This window comes from Lampetra fluviatilis, chromosome 11, assembly GCF_964198595.1.
Source record: "Lampetra fluviatilis chromosome 11, kcLamFluv1.1, whole genome shotgun sequence".
NCBI classification, from domain to species: domain Eukaryota; kingdom Metazoa; phylum Chordata; class Hyperoartia; order Petromyzontiformes; family Petromyzontidae; genus Lampetra; species Lampetra fluviatilis.
In genome coordinates, this window is record NC_136285.1 from 6,553,278 (window position 1) to 6,571,501 (window position 18,224).

The 18,224-nt window shown below is 49.6% G+C and overlaps 1 protein-coding gene across 1 annotated transcript in view; it reads right to left on the reverse strand.

The window, feature by feature from the left end:
• Positions 1 to 18,224, reverse strand: part of LOC144934746 (filamin-C-like) — a 181,065-nt gene that overhangs the window by 162,441 nt on the left and 400 nt on the right. The window contains exon 2 of the mRNA XM_078860852.1: positions 15,340 to 15,468. Coding sequence (XP_078716978.1) covers positions 15,340 to 15,392 — 53 coding nt within the window. The 5' untranslated portion in view covers positions 15,393 to 15,468. The remainder of the gene's footprint in view (positions 1 to 15,339; positions 15,469 to 18,224) is intronic.

Below are 18,224 nucleotides of genomic sequence, written 5' to 3' on the forward strand. Positions count from 1 at the left end.
CAAGATAAAGACGCCTATGAACTAAACCGAGCAATGGATGATGCCGTCAGAGGAAGCTGCTCTGCTAAGGCTATAACATTTTCCAGTTTACCCTGGGATTCACCAAGCCCCACAGTGGAAATGTGAGCAGATCCGAGAAGGTTGTGTTGAGAGAATTTACCGTGTGGCAAAGAAATTAGCCCGATGTCTCGGTGTAACCTAAACCAGACGCACAGTGGCGACGTCTTCGTAGTAAAAAATCCGTGTTATGACTTTGTACTTGTCAGCGGCCTCGATAAATGCTGCGCTTTGCAAAAGGTTCCTGGTTTCTGTGGAATTAAATTGCTTCTGAAGAACAACATCTTCATGCATGATATTCTATATGCTGATCATATTTCCATCTGGCTGCTCCCCCGTTTCTTCTTGTACCTAAAGCAAACTACCTGTACACGCCGTGATTGAGCTTTCCAGGAAACTTCACATCGATTGCAAAACTGAAAAAAAATAGAACCCAAAAATAAATATCTTACTGTATAGACATAGAGCCAAGCTGTGTGTCATGAGCTGCCTGACATCAGTTTGACACTTTGCTAATGAGCTATAAAGACTTTATAATCGGAGTCAAGCGTGCCCTAGCAAAGTGACTGTAATATCATTCCCATTAACGTTTAAATGACATAAGTGCAGCTATGTCACTAAAGCTAGCCTGTTTTTTTTTAATCCTATTCATGAAGGTCCATAGCCACGTCAGACAACCCACAACATTCAGCTGAAGTTTCTGCAAGCTAAGGGATGTTTCCTTTAGTTGGGCTGCATCTTCCTTTAAACATGTCCACCAGTTGCGGCTTTCCCGGTCTAACAATCTCCTCCATGCGCGTGCGTCTATTGGCGTATGCAGCCGAGCAGCGTAGCGATCTGCACATTCACCGCGGGGCCAGGTGGCATGAACGCCACGGTTTAATTCCCGTGAGCGGCCGGGGTAATTCCCGTCGCGATTGAATCAAGCCCACTGTTTGATGCAACGTCATCGTTACAAACCCCGGCGACGTAAATTTGCAAGAGCAGGCAAAAGTGTGAGCCAATGCCATAAGAAACTAAATAAAAGAGTCAGCGCTCCTGTTAAATTAATGTGGCAAATCACTCATTGCTGTATTCCCTCTTTGTTACCATGTAAGAGCCGCAGCTGTTCTCGTTTGCAATGTACCGTACATGTTTTGAGGTAATTGTTTTTTTACCCTTCTATCTGGCAACACAACTGACACCTTTTTACAAGGAGTCATGTTTGCATAGACCGCAATACCTGCAGTCATAATACAAACAAAAGACATAACTCTGATAATGTGCACTGTCCTTGAAGTTGATTGGTCCACACCCGAGACAGCTTTCCTTAGAGCCTAGTCTCACATGGCGTCATCTGGTCCAACCCATGTGAGACTAGGCTCTAAGGAAAGCTGTCTCGGGTGTGGACCAATCAACTTCAAGGACAGTGCACATTATCAGAGTTATGTCTTTTGTTTGTATTATGACTGCAGGTATTGTGGTCTATGCAAACATGACTCCTTGTAAAAAAGGTGCCAGTTTTGTTGGCAGATAGAAGGGTAAAAAACCAATTATCATATTTTTACTGGCAAATAAGGTTCCCATAATGTTTTGAGGTAGCTGTGGCGCTGTGGCCTTATGGCCACGAGTTTCCCTGTGCAACAGAGAGAATGATTCTCAATGGGCTGCCAACCGATTCAAGCAGAAGGTTCATGACAATAAGCTATTAGCCTCCAGATTTTATTCAACATTCTCTTTGGTTCTTTCGGTAAAGTCACGTAGGTGACCAAAGAGTATGGAGGTTCCTGCAGTCACGAAAGCTTCAAATCAGGATTTATTAACCATTTATTGGCACGGTTGACTACAAAATGGAGCGAAAGAAGTTCAACATATTACCCACCGCACCTGCAATTAATAATACATCTGATCGATAGCAAAATAACATGAAATACTGATACAACAAAGCATTGCACTGCTGTCTCAGACCCATGATTAAGCATAGATTCTGCTGCATTTGGCTCCGGTGTGCTTTATCTCTGTCTACGGTAATACAATCCTGCCATATTTGTCCTTCTCCAATCCCACCAGGGTGAGGACGTACCACACACCATCGCTGCGACACTCCAACACAGCAGGACACAACACCACCTGTACAAGACGCAGCACACCACCACCTACCGAAACTAAACCAGTTTGATCTCACCAGGTAAGGCCCACCGAGCTGTACAGCTCTTTTTCAAAAGCGACCTGGCCACAAATTATAGCTCCACAAAGTGGCGTATCACGTGGACATTTATAGCAAGAGTCAAATACTCGAAATGCGTGCGTCTAAATGCGGAGGGAAAAACCGGAGGACCCAGAGAAAAATGTACGCGACCACGGGGAGAACATGCAAACTCCAAATATACAGGCATCAGGGTCGGGATCCAACCCACGACCTCCTGTATACCAGAACCCCTACTATACACTACACACTGCCGGACAATATAAACACACATTACCATCACTGCAACACACCGACATACACTGCCAACACACAAAGGCCACAACCTACTACACCACCACGAACAACACTACTGCCACCACACCCCCTCGTAAATACCAAGGACTCTCATGACCACATCACCAGATTCTAAGGCACACCAGCAGTATCAATGACTAAATCGCCGTGAATGTGCCCAACCTTGTCAGCCTTGAGAAGCTGGGCGTGGAGCCGGGAGGTGGCAATGGTGAGGTGTCACCCCCTTGGGGGCACTGGTTTTCTCCGGGTTCTCCAGTTTCCCTCCACATACCACAACACTCACTCATGGCAATGGCCGAACATCCCAATAATAATAATAAACACTCTGCCATATTACACCGAACACCACCACCAAATGCCACGGGAGATACGACCTCCAGCAATCGGCACGTGGCACCACGTAGCAGCTCCGCATTTACGGCCACATCGACACCTCTGGAACTGCTCGCCACCCCCTGCCGCACGTTACCCTGACAACCGGAAAACAAGACAGCGGCCACCATGTCTTCCAGCACGCTCAAGGAAACAAATGTACTCACGGCCCTTTGCTCGTTGTCCCATCGGTACGGACACAATTCTCAGAACTGTCATGAAAAAAATACAAATCGTCCGGTGAAGTTAATCTGGTTTGTTCTCTCCCCTTCGGCATGTGTTAAATTTATACAAGTTTAAATCAAAAGAATAAATACAACTGCACGGCTGAAATTCAGCAAGTACACAATTAGAGCGATTCTGTTCGAATTGATTGGAGATTATGGTTGGGAAAGTCACGTGTTTGCTGTAATTTCCACGTCAGTTTCATCGGAGAATTTCAGCTTTTGTGGTGTTCAGAATGTATTAATAATTCTTTAGCAGAAAAAAAAAATGTTCCTGAAAATTCACGCAGTCAGCCCAGTGTGGTTATATTTAGCTTAAAGTGTCACCGTTAAAATGATCGGGGGCGAGGAAGGCAAGAACACATTCACTTCAGGTGACATTCCTGCAGCAACAAGAAAGCTTTTATGTTCTCAATAATTTAAACTCAACGCCACGCAATCTAATTTAACTGACACTGTCAAAATGCTTCAATTATTAACCGTAACATGATATATACAAAGCCATGAAATGCATACATGTCCACTGCTAGCCCTGTTAAAGTGTCGGCGTAAAATAATGTTTTGCAAGGCTGATATGATATTGATTGGTGCGGCTACCACCAGAAGTTTCAAACAATACGCAGAAACCTGCACAAAGAGTACTCGGCGCAATGCATTACACAAAAATCATCAACAGTTCCTGAAAGACTGCACTGCACTTCTCCTGTCTTTGGTCAACAGAAAATAAATCTTCGCAAATGTGACAGAATGACAGGCAGCAGCGAGGCAGAGAAAACTGTAGACATTCATAATAAACGTTTTTGGGTTTAGATCGCGTTATTTATAAATGTGTCGTAACCCTCCACCCCCCGACACGGCCAATCAGTAAAAAAGTGTCACGTTGACAAAAGACATATAGTTCACTGCTTTAGCCCACCTGTGGGTTGAAGAGTGAATCCACAACATTTACAATTTTTGAGTACATGTAAATGTTGTGGATTCACTCTTCAACACACCGGTGGGGTAAAGTAGTGAACTATTTGTCTTTTGTCAACGTGACACTTTTGCTGATTGGCCGTGTCGGGTGGTGGAGGGTTACGACACATTCATAAATAACGTGATAAAACCCAAAAACGTTTTATTATGAATAATATTGGTCGCGAAAGCCTACGTGTTAAACATAACTGTAGACGTGTTTTTATTATTATTGCGACTCATCAGTCCAGTGGAGCCACCTGCGCGTGGTGTGGCTGACTTTCACCAGTGCTGATATCTCCCTTACCGCAGAACCACTGCGTGCAGTGCTATGGCAGCTATGAATGTTAATTGCCATCTGTGAAGCGAGGGATCAAATTGTGGTGGCTGGGAGCACATCGCAGTGGGATTACTCGCAAACCGCAGCTGTGAAAAATAAACTACAAATCCAACACACACTCACGAAAGAACACATCCCAGTCTCAATTCAAGTCAAACAAACTGACATTGATTGATACAATGATAAGTGGGTTTTGTTTTTGCACGCCGAAGACAAGTGACATTGTATTATCTTTTGCAAGCGTACTTGTACGTTCAAGAGGACAGTTGATATTAAATTATAGCGACTGTTAAGAAACGCCAGGTGGTTCAGCGGCAGAGTGAGCAGCTCACAACCGGAAGATTGCGAGTTTAAATCTCGGTTGGGGGTTGACTCAGCCCATAACCCCTCTGGGGTGAATAAAATTAGTACCACTCTGTGGGGAAGTCAACAGCAGTTGTCCTATAGATAGACACCTCTCGCAATAGGATGTTAACTTTCCACCACTGACTGCCTCGGGGGGTGGGGGGGGCTGCTCAGTTGAGCAGGAAATCACTTTGTGTGACTTGTTAAGAAATGTGGGCTTGGGGCAGGACACATGGCAAGAAAGGACGATTATCGGCGGACGAGCCTCGTGACGGAAATGGAGTTAGCGGAGAGACACCACGCCCGCGGGGACACCCACCCCGGAGATGGAGCAACGGGAACAGTTTAAACGCAGAATGGAGGTGGATTTTCGCATCACGGGGGCTTTGAGGCATGGCGATGATACAGGGATGCCTTCATCCGACAATGGATGGAAAACGGATGAGAACAATAATGACAAATATTTTTGCAAATATCGCCCGAGGCGATTGGGATGTTTCTCCGCTCTGAATGGCGATACAGCTCTGTGCGGCAAGACGGCGCTCAGTTGTGAGCTCATTTAAAAGTCTTACATCAAACGGATGGGTGTTTCTTCCTCCAGAGCACACTGCAGTGCATTCACCCCGACATTTATCACAGCGCACAAAACTCACGGCCCACCCATGTTCAGGCGGCCTATTGATTGTGAGACGATGACATCATTGGAAGGTCTAAAGCGGATAGGACGTGGAAGGGGGGGGAGACGGAGCTGTGAAATCAGATTCGCAGGAATCCAGCGCCTTAGCGATTAACACGGGGGAGGACATGGGGGTGTTCACATCGGTCGCCGAGATGATATATATGCCGCAAATATTTACTCCTTCGGCCTTCGCCTGCCCAACAGTGTCTGTGATTAACATCGACCCATGGTCCTGTCGCGCGCCTGCCCGAGCTGACGCGTGATGCGATACTACCCTGGGATTGCCGCCTGCTCCGCGCCACACGAAACGCTTCCCGATTGATTGCCCGTCGTTAGAACCGTCTGGGACAATTAATCCCCAACTGCGCCGTCGGTAATCACGCTCGCAGCGACACATTCTACATTTCCGTCGTCAACACCGACGATGGCACGGCCGCACACGTCAACGCTGCGAAATGGCCCACATGCATCCAACGAAAGGCCCATCTTACGCAACGAAAACACCACAGTGGCCCAAGCCGTGCGGATTAGACCGCAGCGACAATGCAACCCGCATCCACGCTGGAAGTGTCCTGGCAAATGTGCGTGCAGCCATTGGTGACTGGCACAATTGCGAAAAGCCAGTTCAATAGGGTGCAGCAGCGGCCACGGGATTCGAATCCAGGTTTCCAGTGAAGCTGGGCTCTGTGTCCCAACAGGCATGGGCCACTTGGGTGGCTTAGAACACTTGAATGCAGGGAACAAGTGCACTTTTATCAGGGGGCATCAACAGGTGAGCGAATGATGACTCACAGTAGATAGCGGAAGATAAAATAAATATCACCGCACAATAGGCACCACCACCCTCACCTTTGCAGAGTGGCTCAGTGCGAAGACGGCTTTGGGAGCGAGTGGTGGTGCCATGGTTGGCTCACTGCACTTCGAACCTTGGCCACCTGAGTTTCAGTCCCAGCAATGGTCAACACCGGTGGTGGCAAGCGATGCCTTAACCGATCCAGCGACCCTCCTGATACTGAGCCAGTGTGGTGAAATAGCATCCAATGACCAAACATGGTGTGAGGGAGGCCTTTATTCAGCTGCACCTTGTTATTAACGATTAAAGATGACACTCCATTGAATTACTCTGTGCACACTCAACAATGCAGTGCACAAGTATGCAAAGTCATTCCAAGGGCATGAGCTGTGCAGTTTGCGAACGTTATCTGCGGATAGAGCCCTCCGTAGTATGCACCCCCTATCTCTGCTGGCTGTGGTTCTCCTTTAAAAGTACATGATTAATGAAAGATGATACTTTCGGTATTTTCTGTTGCAGTTTCAATAGACTGGGTTCGGCGCGGTATAAATCATCTCCTGGGAGTTTGTAACCTGGGGAGAGTCTGCATAGCCAGACAATCATTTACAAACCCCAGCGCTCCACCCCCCAGCGCTCCATCCCCCACCGCTCCACCCCCCACCGCTCCACCCCCCACCGCTCCACCCCCCACCGCTCCACCCCCCAGCGCTCCACCCCCCAGCGCTCCATCCCCCACCACTCCATCCCCCACCACTCCATCCCCCACCGCTCCACCCCCCACCGCTCCACCCCCCACCGCTCCACCCCCCAGCGCTCCATCCCCCACCACTCCATCCCCCACCACTCCACCCCCCACCACTCCACCCCCCACCACTCCATCCCCCACCGCTCCACCCCCCACCGCTCCACCCCCCAGCGCTCCATCCCCCACCACTCCATCCCCCACCACTCCATCCCCCACCGCTCCATCCCCCACCGCTCCACCCCCCACCGCTCCACCCCCCAGCGCTCCATCCCCCACCACTCCATCCCCCACCACTCCACCCCCCACCACTCCACCCCCCACCACTCCACCCCCCACCACTCCACCCCCCAGCGCTCCATCCCCCACCACTCCATCCCCCACCACTCCACCCCCCACCACTCCACCCCCCACGAGCCCTCCCCTGCTACCTCTCCCCACCGCCGCCACCCCCACGCACCCCGCGGCTGTACAGGGGAGCGACGTGGTCTATCTCGTCGTAATAACAAAGATCCCCCGTGTAGCCTTAACAGACTGTAGGGGCAAGTGCTGTTAGCAAGCACCTATGAAGGCCGGAACGGCACACGAGGGGGTGGGTGGCCAGCACCACGCCCGACCGCCTTTGTCTCCCCAGTGGCGATGTTTACACACCGCACCACGTACTAATTTTGAGGCCGAGTCGACCGAGGGGAGGCCCGGGACCGGTTCAGATAATCGTCACTGGTGTTGGCCGTGAGCGGGAATCGAACCCGTGTCGCCGGGTTCATAGCGCAGCGTAGCGCTAACCGCTACACCACCGCTCCCCACCTCGTAGCGCACACACACAGAGACACACACACACACAGTGACCCGCTACCCTACCGCTCCCCACCTAGTCGTAATGACGACAATAACACGCAGGCTTCCATTAAGTGGCGCGGTAGTCAGAAACCACCAGAGCGCGATGCTTCAACTTCCCGCGGAGGTCCGAGGCTCGCAGTAAATTCGAAATGATCACAGGCGGCGCGGCATTCCTGGGCTCGTTCTCAATCGAGACGTGACTCTTCGTCAAAGGTATGTTCTGATTGTAATCACTCGCAGGTATGAAGCGGGATAATTTAATTTTGCGTTTGAAGGAAATGTGTGAAAGAAGAACGAGGACTCGGGACTTACACCAATTCCTTGCCTCTGTTCACCGCCAGTTTCAATTAGACACGACGGTTCTTGAAATTAGAATCCTCGTGCAAGTTCAAATTGCTTCGCTTCAACCCACGAAAATTCCAATGCTAGACCATGTTCAAAAGTTTAGATGCAGACTAATGTTTTCAGATTTTAATTTTCCCAGCATCGGGATAGGGAAGAACAGCATCATGCCAATATCATCACGGGGCTCATATTTGTTGCAGGGACGGTGGTCGTTTGCTGACAGCATCGTCTGTTACAATGAACTTTCCACTACGTGTTGTATTCCCTCCATCAGTAAGAAGTACAATAGCACGTGCATAAAATGCCATCACAGTACCTATTTAAATAATAGTTAAATCTAATAACCTAGTTTTGTAAAAAAAAAACAACATCATCCAGAACTAAGGACATAGAGCCGTATTTTTTTTGTATGCTGGGCATTTGGTTCACAAACCATTTATGGCCACGTCAGAATAAAGAATAAACTCCCTCTGAGCCGCCCATTCCCCTCGGACAAAAAAAATGAAACAAATGAACCAAGCGTGGCCTGGCAATCCACCAGAAAAGAGGCGATCGCCCCGCTCGAGACTACCGGCAAAACACCGTCAAAGAAAAACAACCAAAAGCACAAGAACTCAATTTGTAACATTTTCCAGGGGAAAGTGCTTCAGCAACAGCAACGCCGACGACAAAAAAGAAGCAAATCAAATGAAGCGGTGCCAGAGATCGATAGTGTGCCCAGCGAGCGAGGACGGTGGCCGAGGAAACCCCTCACCCACCAACCCCCCCCCCACCCACCAACCCACCAACCCCCCCCACCCACCAACCCCCCCACCCATCAACCCACAAACCCCCCCCACCCACCAACCCCCCCACCCACCAACCCACAAACCCCCCCCACCCACCAACCCCCCCCACCCACCAACCCCCCCCACCCACCAACCCCCCCACCCACCAACCCCCCCACCCACCAACCCCCCCCACCCATCAACCCCCCCACCATACCCCCCCCACCCACCAACCAACCTCCCCAACCCCCCCCACCCCCGCAACCACCAACCCCCCGCCCCACCAACCCCCCCACCCACTCACCCACCCACCAATCCACCCACCCACCACCCCCCACCCACCAACCCCCCCACCCATCCACCAACCCCCCCCACCCATCAACCCCCCCACGAACCCCCCCCACCCACCCACCCACCCACCAACCCCCCCCACCCACCCACCAACCCCCCCCCACCCACCCACCAACCTCCCCAACCCCCCCCACCCCCGCAACCACCAACCCCCCCCCCCACCAACCCCCCCACCCACTCACCCACCCAACCACCAATCCACCCACCCACCAACCCCCCCCCACCCACCAATCCACCCACCCACCAACCCCCCCAGCACGGCCTTTTTGTTCGGGGGGCTTCCAATGACTCCGGGTGGCCCAGACACGGGCCTCAACAAACGCGTGACGATACCACGGTTGTGCCGGCAACCGTGGGGACGGACGGTGAGCTTGTTTGGCGAACCGACGGGGTCGCGGTGGTGTTGGTGGTCTGGTGTGGTGGTGGTGTTGGTCTGGTGTGGTGGTGATCTGGTGTGGTGGTGGTCTGGTGTGGTGGTGGTCTGGTGTGATGGTGGTGGGGGGCGATTCCAGCGCTCGTTTATGAAGCGGCGGTGGCGCGCGCTTTTGTGCCAAAAAGATCCGTGGTGGCGGTGGCGGTGCAGGCCCCCTTCAGGGCTCTGCCCCGGCTTCTCCGCAAACCCGGAGGGGGCCCACAGGAGCGTTCAATGATCAATTGTCAATGGATACTCGAATGATCCTTGACACCGCGTGACCCTCAGGAAGCAAGTCAAATTGTTTCTGACGTGAGTGGTTTTTTTTACTTTGGTAAATGTATAAAAATTAAAAGAGGGCAGTAAATCTTGAGTCTCGCTGCCACCAGTTTAATTTTTTTGGTGAAATTACCGCAGCATCCTCTTCTGCTGTATAGTGCAATGTATAGAACGTCATGTGCACGAGCAGACTATGGGATCCCAGTGTCATGAAATCTTTTAAAATAAACAAAGTTACTCGCGCCCATATTGCACTGTTTATGTAAAGCGTGTGAACATTATCTTGGCTGGGACAGTATCAGATAATGCATTTCAATGAATTCACCTTCAACAAAACAGGAAGGCTGACCGAGAGAATGCAGGATCTTTCCAGAGCTAGCCGACGAATATTTTCACATTCCCATTCTGTCTGCTCCAACTACTGCACCTGTATTTACGTCGTATGTATGTAGAACTTCTTTCGTACCGTACGTAGCCAACCGTGCTAATTGAAGGTGCTGGTGAAGGACAACAAACTAAACACAAAAAGCAGTTCGAAAAGAACTGAGTTTTCAATCTAGATGATTTAAAAGTGCGTAGCTCCAGTGTCTTCCTATTAAAGGAAGGCAGAGCGCGTTCCGGATGGCCGCAGAAGCGCATCTGAAAACGAGCCACGTGGTGAAAGTCTCTGTTCGATGGCCGAAAACCGCTGCGAGGATGACCGGAGTTTGCATGATGGTGTATGCTCCCTGACGAGATCAGCAAGATTTCGATTTAAAGCTTTCGTGACTGCAGGGATTCATCTTGTTGGTTCTTTCGGTAAAGTCACGTAGAAGGGAATTAATAAAATAATAAAAATAAAACATAATAAAATAATTCTCACGACGTTTCGGCCACAACGCAAGCAGCCGTCCTCAGGTGGAGAGCAGGTCTGTCGAGTAGACAGAGTCTGAATGACAAACTCCAGGCTTGGAGCGACTATTTACGCTTAAATAGTCGCTCCAAGCCTGGAGAGAACCAATAAGAGATCAGCAAGGTATTGTGGTTCATTTGTGGCAAGTCCTTTGTGTGTAACGAGTGCGACCTCGTCGTTCGGCAACTGGAAGCCAATGCAGCTCAACGACCACTGAACATCGACTCAATCCCAAGGCAGCGGCCCACCTCCCCCGGCGCGCTTACCATGCTCATGATCCAAAGAGCAAACGGGCAGGAATACCGCAATCATTAGCTAATCCCCAGGTGCCTCGCGACACACACGCGCGCCCTCTCGCCAAAGCGCACGTCACCATCCGCCTCAATCGACCCACGTCTCTCAAGCCCCGACAACTGCGTTGTCATTCTCAATTTAAGGCTTAAAAATGAACACCCGCTCAGCCACCAAATCGCCAGGCAGCTTGAAAGTGTTTCGCAAGCCTCCCGCGAGTGGTGTTCAGTGACCCGTCAAGGTCAACCGACGCTCACCTTTCGCGCGCTTTGTGTCGGATAAGTGTGCGTTCGCCGGGGGTGTGGTGGCGGCGGCGATGGATGGATGGCTGTAACGCAGCCACCGAGGCAGGAGCTGGTGATTAGCGTGGCGATGGAGCTATTGACGGTGTGAGACACTCATCTTAGGGGAACAAACGAGGTGCCTGTAGAGCAACTGGGATTGTGACCCGATCTGTCATCGGAGTGTTCTCCCCATCACGGTGTGTGGGCCTTCTCCGGGAACTCTGTCGACACTCTCAAATATTTGTCAAGAAAGGAACGCGTTTAACTGCACACGCAGGTCCCTTTTTCTGGATACCGCAATGATTCATCAGCACCACGACTCAATGAACTGTAACGATTCGGGGGGGGGGGAGGGCGGTCACGATTCAATTCAAGAATCGCTCGCTTCTTGTGTCTAATTTTTACAATGTCATTTGCGTGTACAATTCTGTTCACTTCATTATCTATCGTGTAACATGGCCATCTCAGTTAAATATAAATCGCGTGAATGGTAAACGATTATCGTACAGACGGCGCGATTTGTGTGGCACAGGTGTTTGTGAAACTAATTAAACAATGCATTGGTACGGGTTTAGAGTATTTGGCTGCAATACATTTCCACGTGATGAGCCACTTCGTTGAGCTATCATTTGTGATAGCCAGGTCGCTCCTGAATAAGAGCTACATAGCTCAGTGGAGGCCATACCTGGTCAAATAAAAAATACAAAAATGTTGTTTTTATGTCTAATGTATGTATAATATACATTAATACCTTCAAGATTTTAATTAAATTCAACGTAATTTGAAAAGCCAAAAAAAAACCCATCTTCATTCGGAGACCAATAATGAGCCTGCAACTTCTGCGTGAAACGAGGCCTCCCTGTTTGACCAACTATTGATTCACACCTGCACGAGGGCAAACGCAATCAGGCACAATGGCGTAAACACACCGCAAATGAAAGCCTCATTACGCCCAACGCGGCCACCCACCAGTCGCCTGTTGTGCAGACGTGCGTTCTCGTGCAATTCAAAGGAATAATCTCTCCCCACCCCATCACGTGTGAGATCCAATGTCAGCAATTTTTTTTAATAAAAATTATTTCAAAATCAATCGCCGCAATTTATACCCGCAGAAAAGACAATGTGTTCCCCTGTACATCGGCCGAGATTGGCGGTCGCTCCCTTCACAAACTTTGCCACGTAAGTACGATCGTTTGGAAACTCGAAAGACCAGAAAATCCCTCTGTTTCTAAAGGCAGCGCTTATAGTAGCTGCTTCTCTGTCCTTGCGTTCATAACCGCCACACGCCCTCCTCCAGAAAGCTGCTTCGAGTAGACAATAAATCGCCCAGTCTCCCACCACACCCCCCCCCCCCCCCGTTGATCAAATTCTGCCTGCAGACATTATGTACAAGATATGAGCACTTACATGCAACAATGCTGAATACTGTTATTGCATCTGCAATAATATAATTACCATCCGTTTAGCAGTCATTACATTTGTCTAAATTATATATTTATGCTTACCCAGGAAAGTCTCACTGGTGAGTATCAAGGTGAATTTGGATTCAGACGCTGTATTTCCGACAGCCCTGTTCTTCACCTGAGGACGGCTGCTTGCGTTGTGGCCGAAACGTCGTGAGAATTGTATTTTATTATGTTTTATTTTCATTATTTTATTATTTCCCTTCTACGTGACTTTACCGAAAGAACCAAGAAGATGAATCCCTGCAGTCACGAAAGCTTTAAATCGAAAATGAATTTGGATAGTTTTACAGGAAGTTATTTTAACACGCGGGAGGAAAAACCCACGCCCAAAGTGGAATGCCACTCAAGCGCCAGAGAGAAAAGTCAGCGGCCACCTTTGCTGTCCTCAACGACACACTCTCCCATCTCTTTGCATGCCACCATCCTCCCCACAGGTGGAACTCGCCCCCACATACAAACACACACACACACGGCCGCGAAGAACGCAGGACGCATTGACGATGACTTTATAGCATCACGGGGCAGCTTTGTCGGGAATCGAACCTGCGGCACCGTGCACACCGTCTCGGTGGCGAGCAGTTGACTGCAAGACTGCTTGGCCTCAGCAGCGCAATCTTTCAGCAAGGCGTTCACTTGCGGGGGACGAGTGCTTCTTTCAGCCCCGCCATCGACACCGCCGTCGGGCGCCGTCAACGTCGCACGCTACTTTCCATCGAGTGTTGCCGCTGCCAGTGATAACAGACCTCCTTTACGTGGCGTTCCTCAGCGCCGTAATTTGACATGCGAGATGACAACAGGCCGTCCAAAAAAATAAAACACTATCGGGGACCGCGCTATTTCATTTATTTCGTCTCGAGCTGGCTTCGGGACGGTGATGTCATGTTATATGTACCATTCCGGCGTCTTGTTTACGTTGACAGAGCCTTTGATGAAGCCGATATGTACACAGTTGCCCGCTTTTGCCAACAACACCTGAGCTGAAATTTTATCTCTCAGACACCTCCGCTGTTATCGCCTGCACGGCTTCGGATGAGCAAACGAGCGAGCGCAGGGTCCGTGTCGCATTTTTCACGCAACTGCCAAATCCACGACATCGGAATCGACGGAGCGTGAGACAATCCAGTCCAGATTGCTTCGTGCGCTTTCGCAATTTGTGGCGCACGAATGAATTCGAACGGTCGTGCGATTGTCGGCCACGTTTTGTCAAACGCGCAATATATCTGTGTGTGATTGTTACACGGACTTATGTTTCCGACAGTGGCATTGGAAACTTGGAGTGAGCACACGTAGGTTAGTTTTCTCATTGCATCCACTGACCCAATCTCAAGGTTGCCATATTAAAGGCTTGCGTTCGTGCAACCATGCCTCAAGAGGTCCTGAGATATACGGCACAGGCTTTGATAGAGAACAAGCGACGCTGTGCACGGTATGGGAACTTGCTCATCGTATGGCCGAATGAAATAATAATAGTCTGGGAGGATGGAATAAAATAAAAGATTCAATATGGGCCCGGTACAGAAGCACAAACCGTGACATGGGGAGGTCGCACAGAAACTCCACAAGTCCCGAACTGTGTGCTGCTGGGTTTAGAGGGCGGGGAGAAACTGGGCTCACCGCCCCACGCAGGTCGGGGCCGCGAGTGGAAGCACGCATTTTTATGTGGCGAGGGGACGGCAGGGGAGAAACAACTTAGAATCGGGAGTAGAGGGGATGGGGAATAGGAGAAGGGTGAAAGGATGGATTTATATTAATGTTTTCATTTGGATAGAGGTAAGACATGGAAGTCGATTGGTTGGAAGTTTTTCTTTGTTGCGGCGGAAAGAAGACTGCAATAAAATACTTGTGAAAATGAAAACATTGGATAGAGATAAAAGGGTAAAAAAACTATTATCATATTTTTTACTGCCAAATGAGGTTCCAATGGTGTAAATGCTTACCCCGAGCTCTCATACTCTAATGGTGCATTGTCTTTGAGTTGTGCGCCTTTTGGCGTCATCTGGTCCAACCCATGTGAGACTAGGCTCTAAGGAAAGTTGTCTCGGGTGTGGACCAATCAATTTCAAGGACAGTGCATACATTATCAGAGTTGTGTTTTTTGTTTGCATTATGACTGCAGGTATTGTGGTCTATGCAAACATGACTCCTTGTAAAAAAAAAGGTGTCAGTTTTGTTACCAGATAGAAGGGTAAAAAAACAATTATCATATATTTTACTGGCAAATGAGGTTCCAATGGTAGAGAGAGACACTTAGCCGTGGGCAGAGAAGAAACGTCTCAGGTTTGGACTTGGGACAGGATAAACAAAAAAAAACATCAAGACTGAGGACGGTGAAGGGAGAGGGCTTTCCAGACAACGGGGGGGGGGGGGCACAAGCTGATTACAAAGCGACCGCCCACCGAGTGCGGGGCGGCTGATGGGCCTCACCTTGACCTTGCGGTATCTCTCGAGCTTCTCGCGACAGAGCTCCAGCTCTTCATGCAGGCTGCGCGTCTCCTGCTCGGTGGCCTGGTGTCGCTCCTGCAGTGCCTCCAGCTCCAGCTGCGCCTCCGTGCACTGGGGGACAAGCACAGCGGACAAAGAGCCGTGTAAGCCTCAACACACTGTTGGGGTCGAGTGCTGTTAAGCGAGCACCTATGCAGGTCGGCACGACGACGTGGTACGGCAAGAACCGCATCCGGCCATCTTTGTCTTCCCAGCGCTGATGTTTACATACCGAATAAGGTATTCATTTAAGGATGATGTGAACTAGGGAAGCCCAGGACCAGTTCAGGTATTTACTACTGATGTTAGCCGTGAACAGGAATTGAATGCAGGCCGCCAGGTTTGTGGCGCAGTGCGGTAACCACTACATCACCGCTCCCCGCACACGCACAGACACACACAAAGTGTCATCAGTGACCCTCCATAGCGATCAGGCTCCGAACGAGTCCCACTGGATGAGTACGACACAGAAGAGGGGCTTCTTCATTTTACACGACGGAGGTCTGTAACGTGGGTGTTTTTTGCACCAGAAAAGACAAAGGGCCACTGTTTGAGTCGTTTCGACCAACGTGCTAAGTGCTATTAGCGAGCACCTCTTAAAGTTTAATTATGAGCAGCAGCTGCCTGAATTCAAACCCAGGATCCCAGATATTCTGGTTGAGAGCTTTGACTCGCAGCTACCATTTGCATCCAGTTAACATTTGTAAACATGCTCTGCACATTCATCAACTCGGATGTTTAAGCGTTAAGTCAAGAACAATATCGTACTTCTTCCTACCAATCTATCTGTGTATTCATAATTACAAAGACAATAAACTTAATTGATTTACTGAAAATAGCTTCACTGAGCCTCAAGACTTCTTTTTCACGATGAGCCGCATTGGGATGTGTGGTCAATTTGATGAACGAGTGCTTGGCTTCACATGGGAGGAAACCGGAGGGCCCAGAGAATACCCTCAAACGATGGAGTAGCACTCAAAACTGCACGGACAAATTCAAAAATCCACTGCTGTTCTGCCATCTGCTGACCACCTCACGGCACAAGCCTATAACACCTGGGACAGCCTTCCATCCACGCACTAACCAGGCTGAACCCCCTGCTTGTGCTTCGGAGATTGAATGCATCTTGGGTGATTTGGTCATTGGCAAAGCATTCATTTGTATGCCAATGCTCAATATCACCTTGGCACATGATTCCAAAATCCTTACGGGAAGACGTGTTTGACATTCTGGACACTGTTTATCGCCCTGATGCGACGCATCCACCATGACCATCAGGTGCAGGATTAGGAACAGACGCAAACACGGGAAAATAAAAAAAAAACCTCAAGGATGTTTGCTACAAACAGCCTCGGCGTGGCCATGTGGGAATTGGCACGCAGGTTCGGAGAGCCTTTTGAAGGCGGCAGGACATCTGTGCCGAGAAAAGTGCTCAGACTTTTATTTGATGCCACAGTGGGTAGGAACCATCTGTGGTTTATTTGACAGGTACAAATACCATGGTGGTTGTTCTTCTCTGGGTTTCATTTTTTCTAAACATCCCTCTTCCCTACTTTGTGGTTGGGTCAACTTGAGCTCGATATCCAATCCCGGACAAATGTTGTGAATTCCAGAATGCAAACGACATCTTGCATTGCCAATCATCACGAGTTTGCATACCTGTTCAATTAATTGTCAAGTCAGGTGGGCAAGCAAGGGATTCATCTAATAGGAACTCGTTTCACTGCAAACGTTATTCGGGTAATCGTTTTAGGAGCCCATAAGCCACAAAGGCCCCTTGCAAAACCAGACAGACAGCTAAGAACACATGGGTGCTCTTAGCGAGCACCTATTAAGGCTGGCAAGGCGCACAAAAAGGTGGTGTGGTCAAGAACCACGCCTGGCCGCATTTACCTCCTCGGTGCTGATGTTTACACACTGCGCCAGGTACTCATTTCAGGCGAAGGCCGACCTAGTGAAAGCCCAGGACCGGTTCAGATAAAATTGTCACCGGTGTTGGCCCTGAGCGGGAATGGAACTCCGGTCGCCAGATATGCAGTGCAGTGCACTGACCACGACACTACGGCTCCCATCAACTACCGCTCACCACACACACACATCAACCTTCTACAAAGTGCATACAAAACGTTAATGAGCCAAACAGTTCCGCTGTGCACGTGGCAAATGAAACAATAACGATCGTGCATGACGCTTCACTGCTGAAATATACACATGGCGCAACAGTGAGCGTCATCAGCACGCCTGTTTCACAGTTTAATTGACGACACCAATTCTCCAATTCATCTGCAGCTCACACTCAGGTTTCCTGCAATTGCTGACCGACCTTTCCCCTCGTCCTTCCCCCGCTGTGCTCGCTTTGCCCTTCTCATTTTCTGTACGTGGCAACGATCCACATCCTTGTCTCCGTGGGTGCGGGTACATTTGCTGACCTCTTCAGCAATAACAAGGGTGGGGGGGGGGGCGGCAACGGCTCTAACCTCGCGTTGCGGGGGCCAAGTGATCCATCACGGAGATAAATAATATTTATCGCAGCCACAGACACCTGCATTGCAAACACTGCACCTTTGTGCGCTTGTGTCGTGTGGCTGCACATCACCGAACCCGAGGTGTTCATATGCAGGACGTGATTTTTGCATTTCCCTTTGAGGTTCTATATATATATGCCTGTATAAAAACAGAGGCATAAAATTGCACTTGAATTCGATTGAAAAGCTACCGCGTATAACAAGATTAACAAAAAATAAAAAGGCGCATTTCAATCTTCAGATTTTCAAATGTAATTTCTTCTCCCACACTCTCCAAAGCTGGGCTGAATATCCAGGCGACAT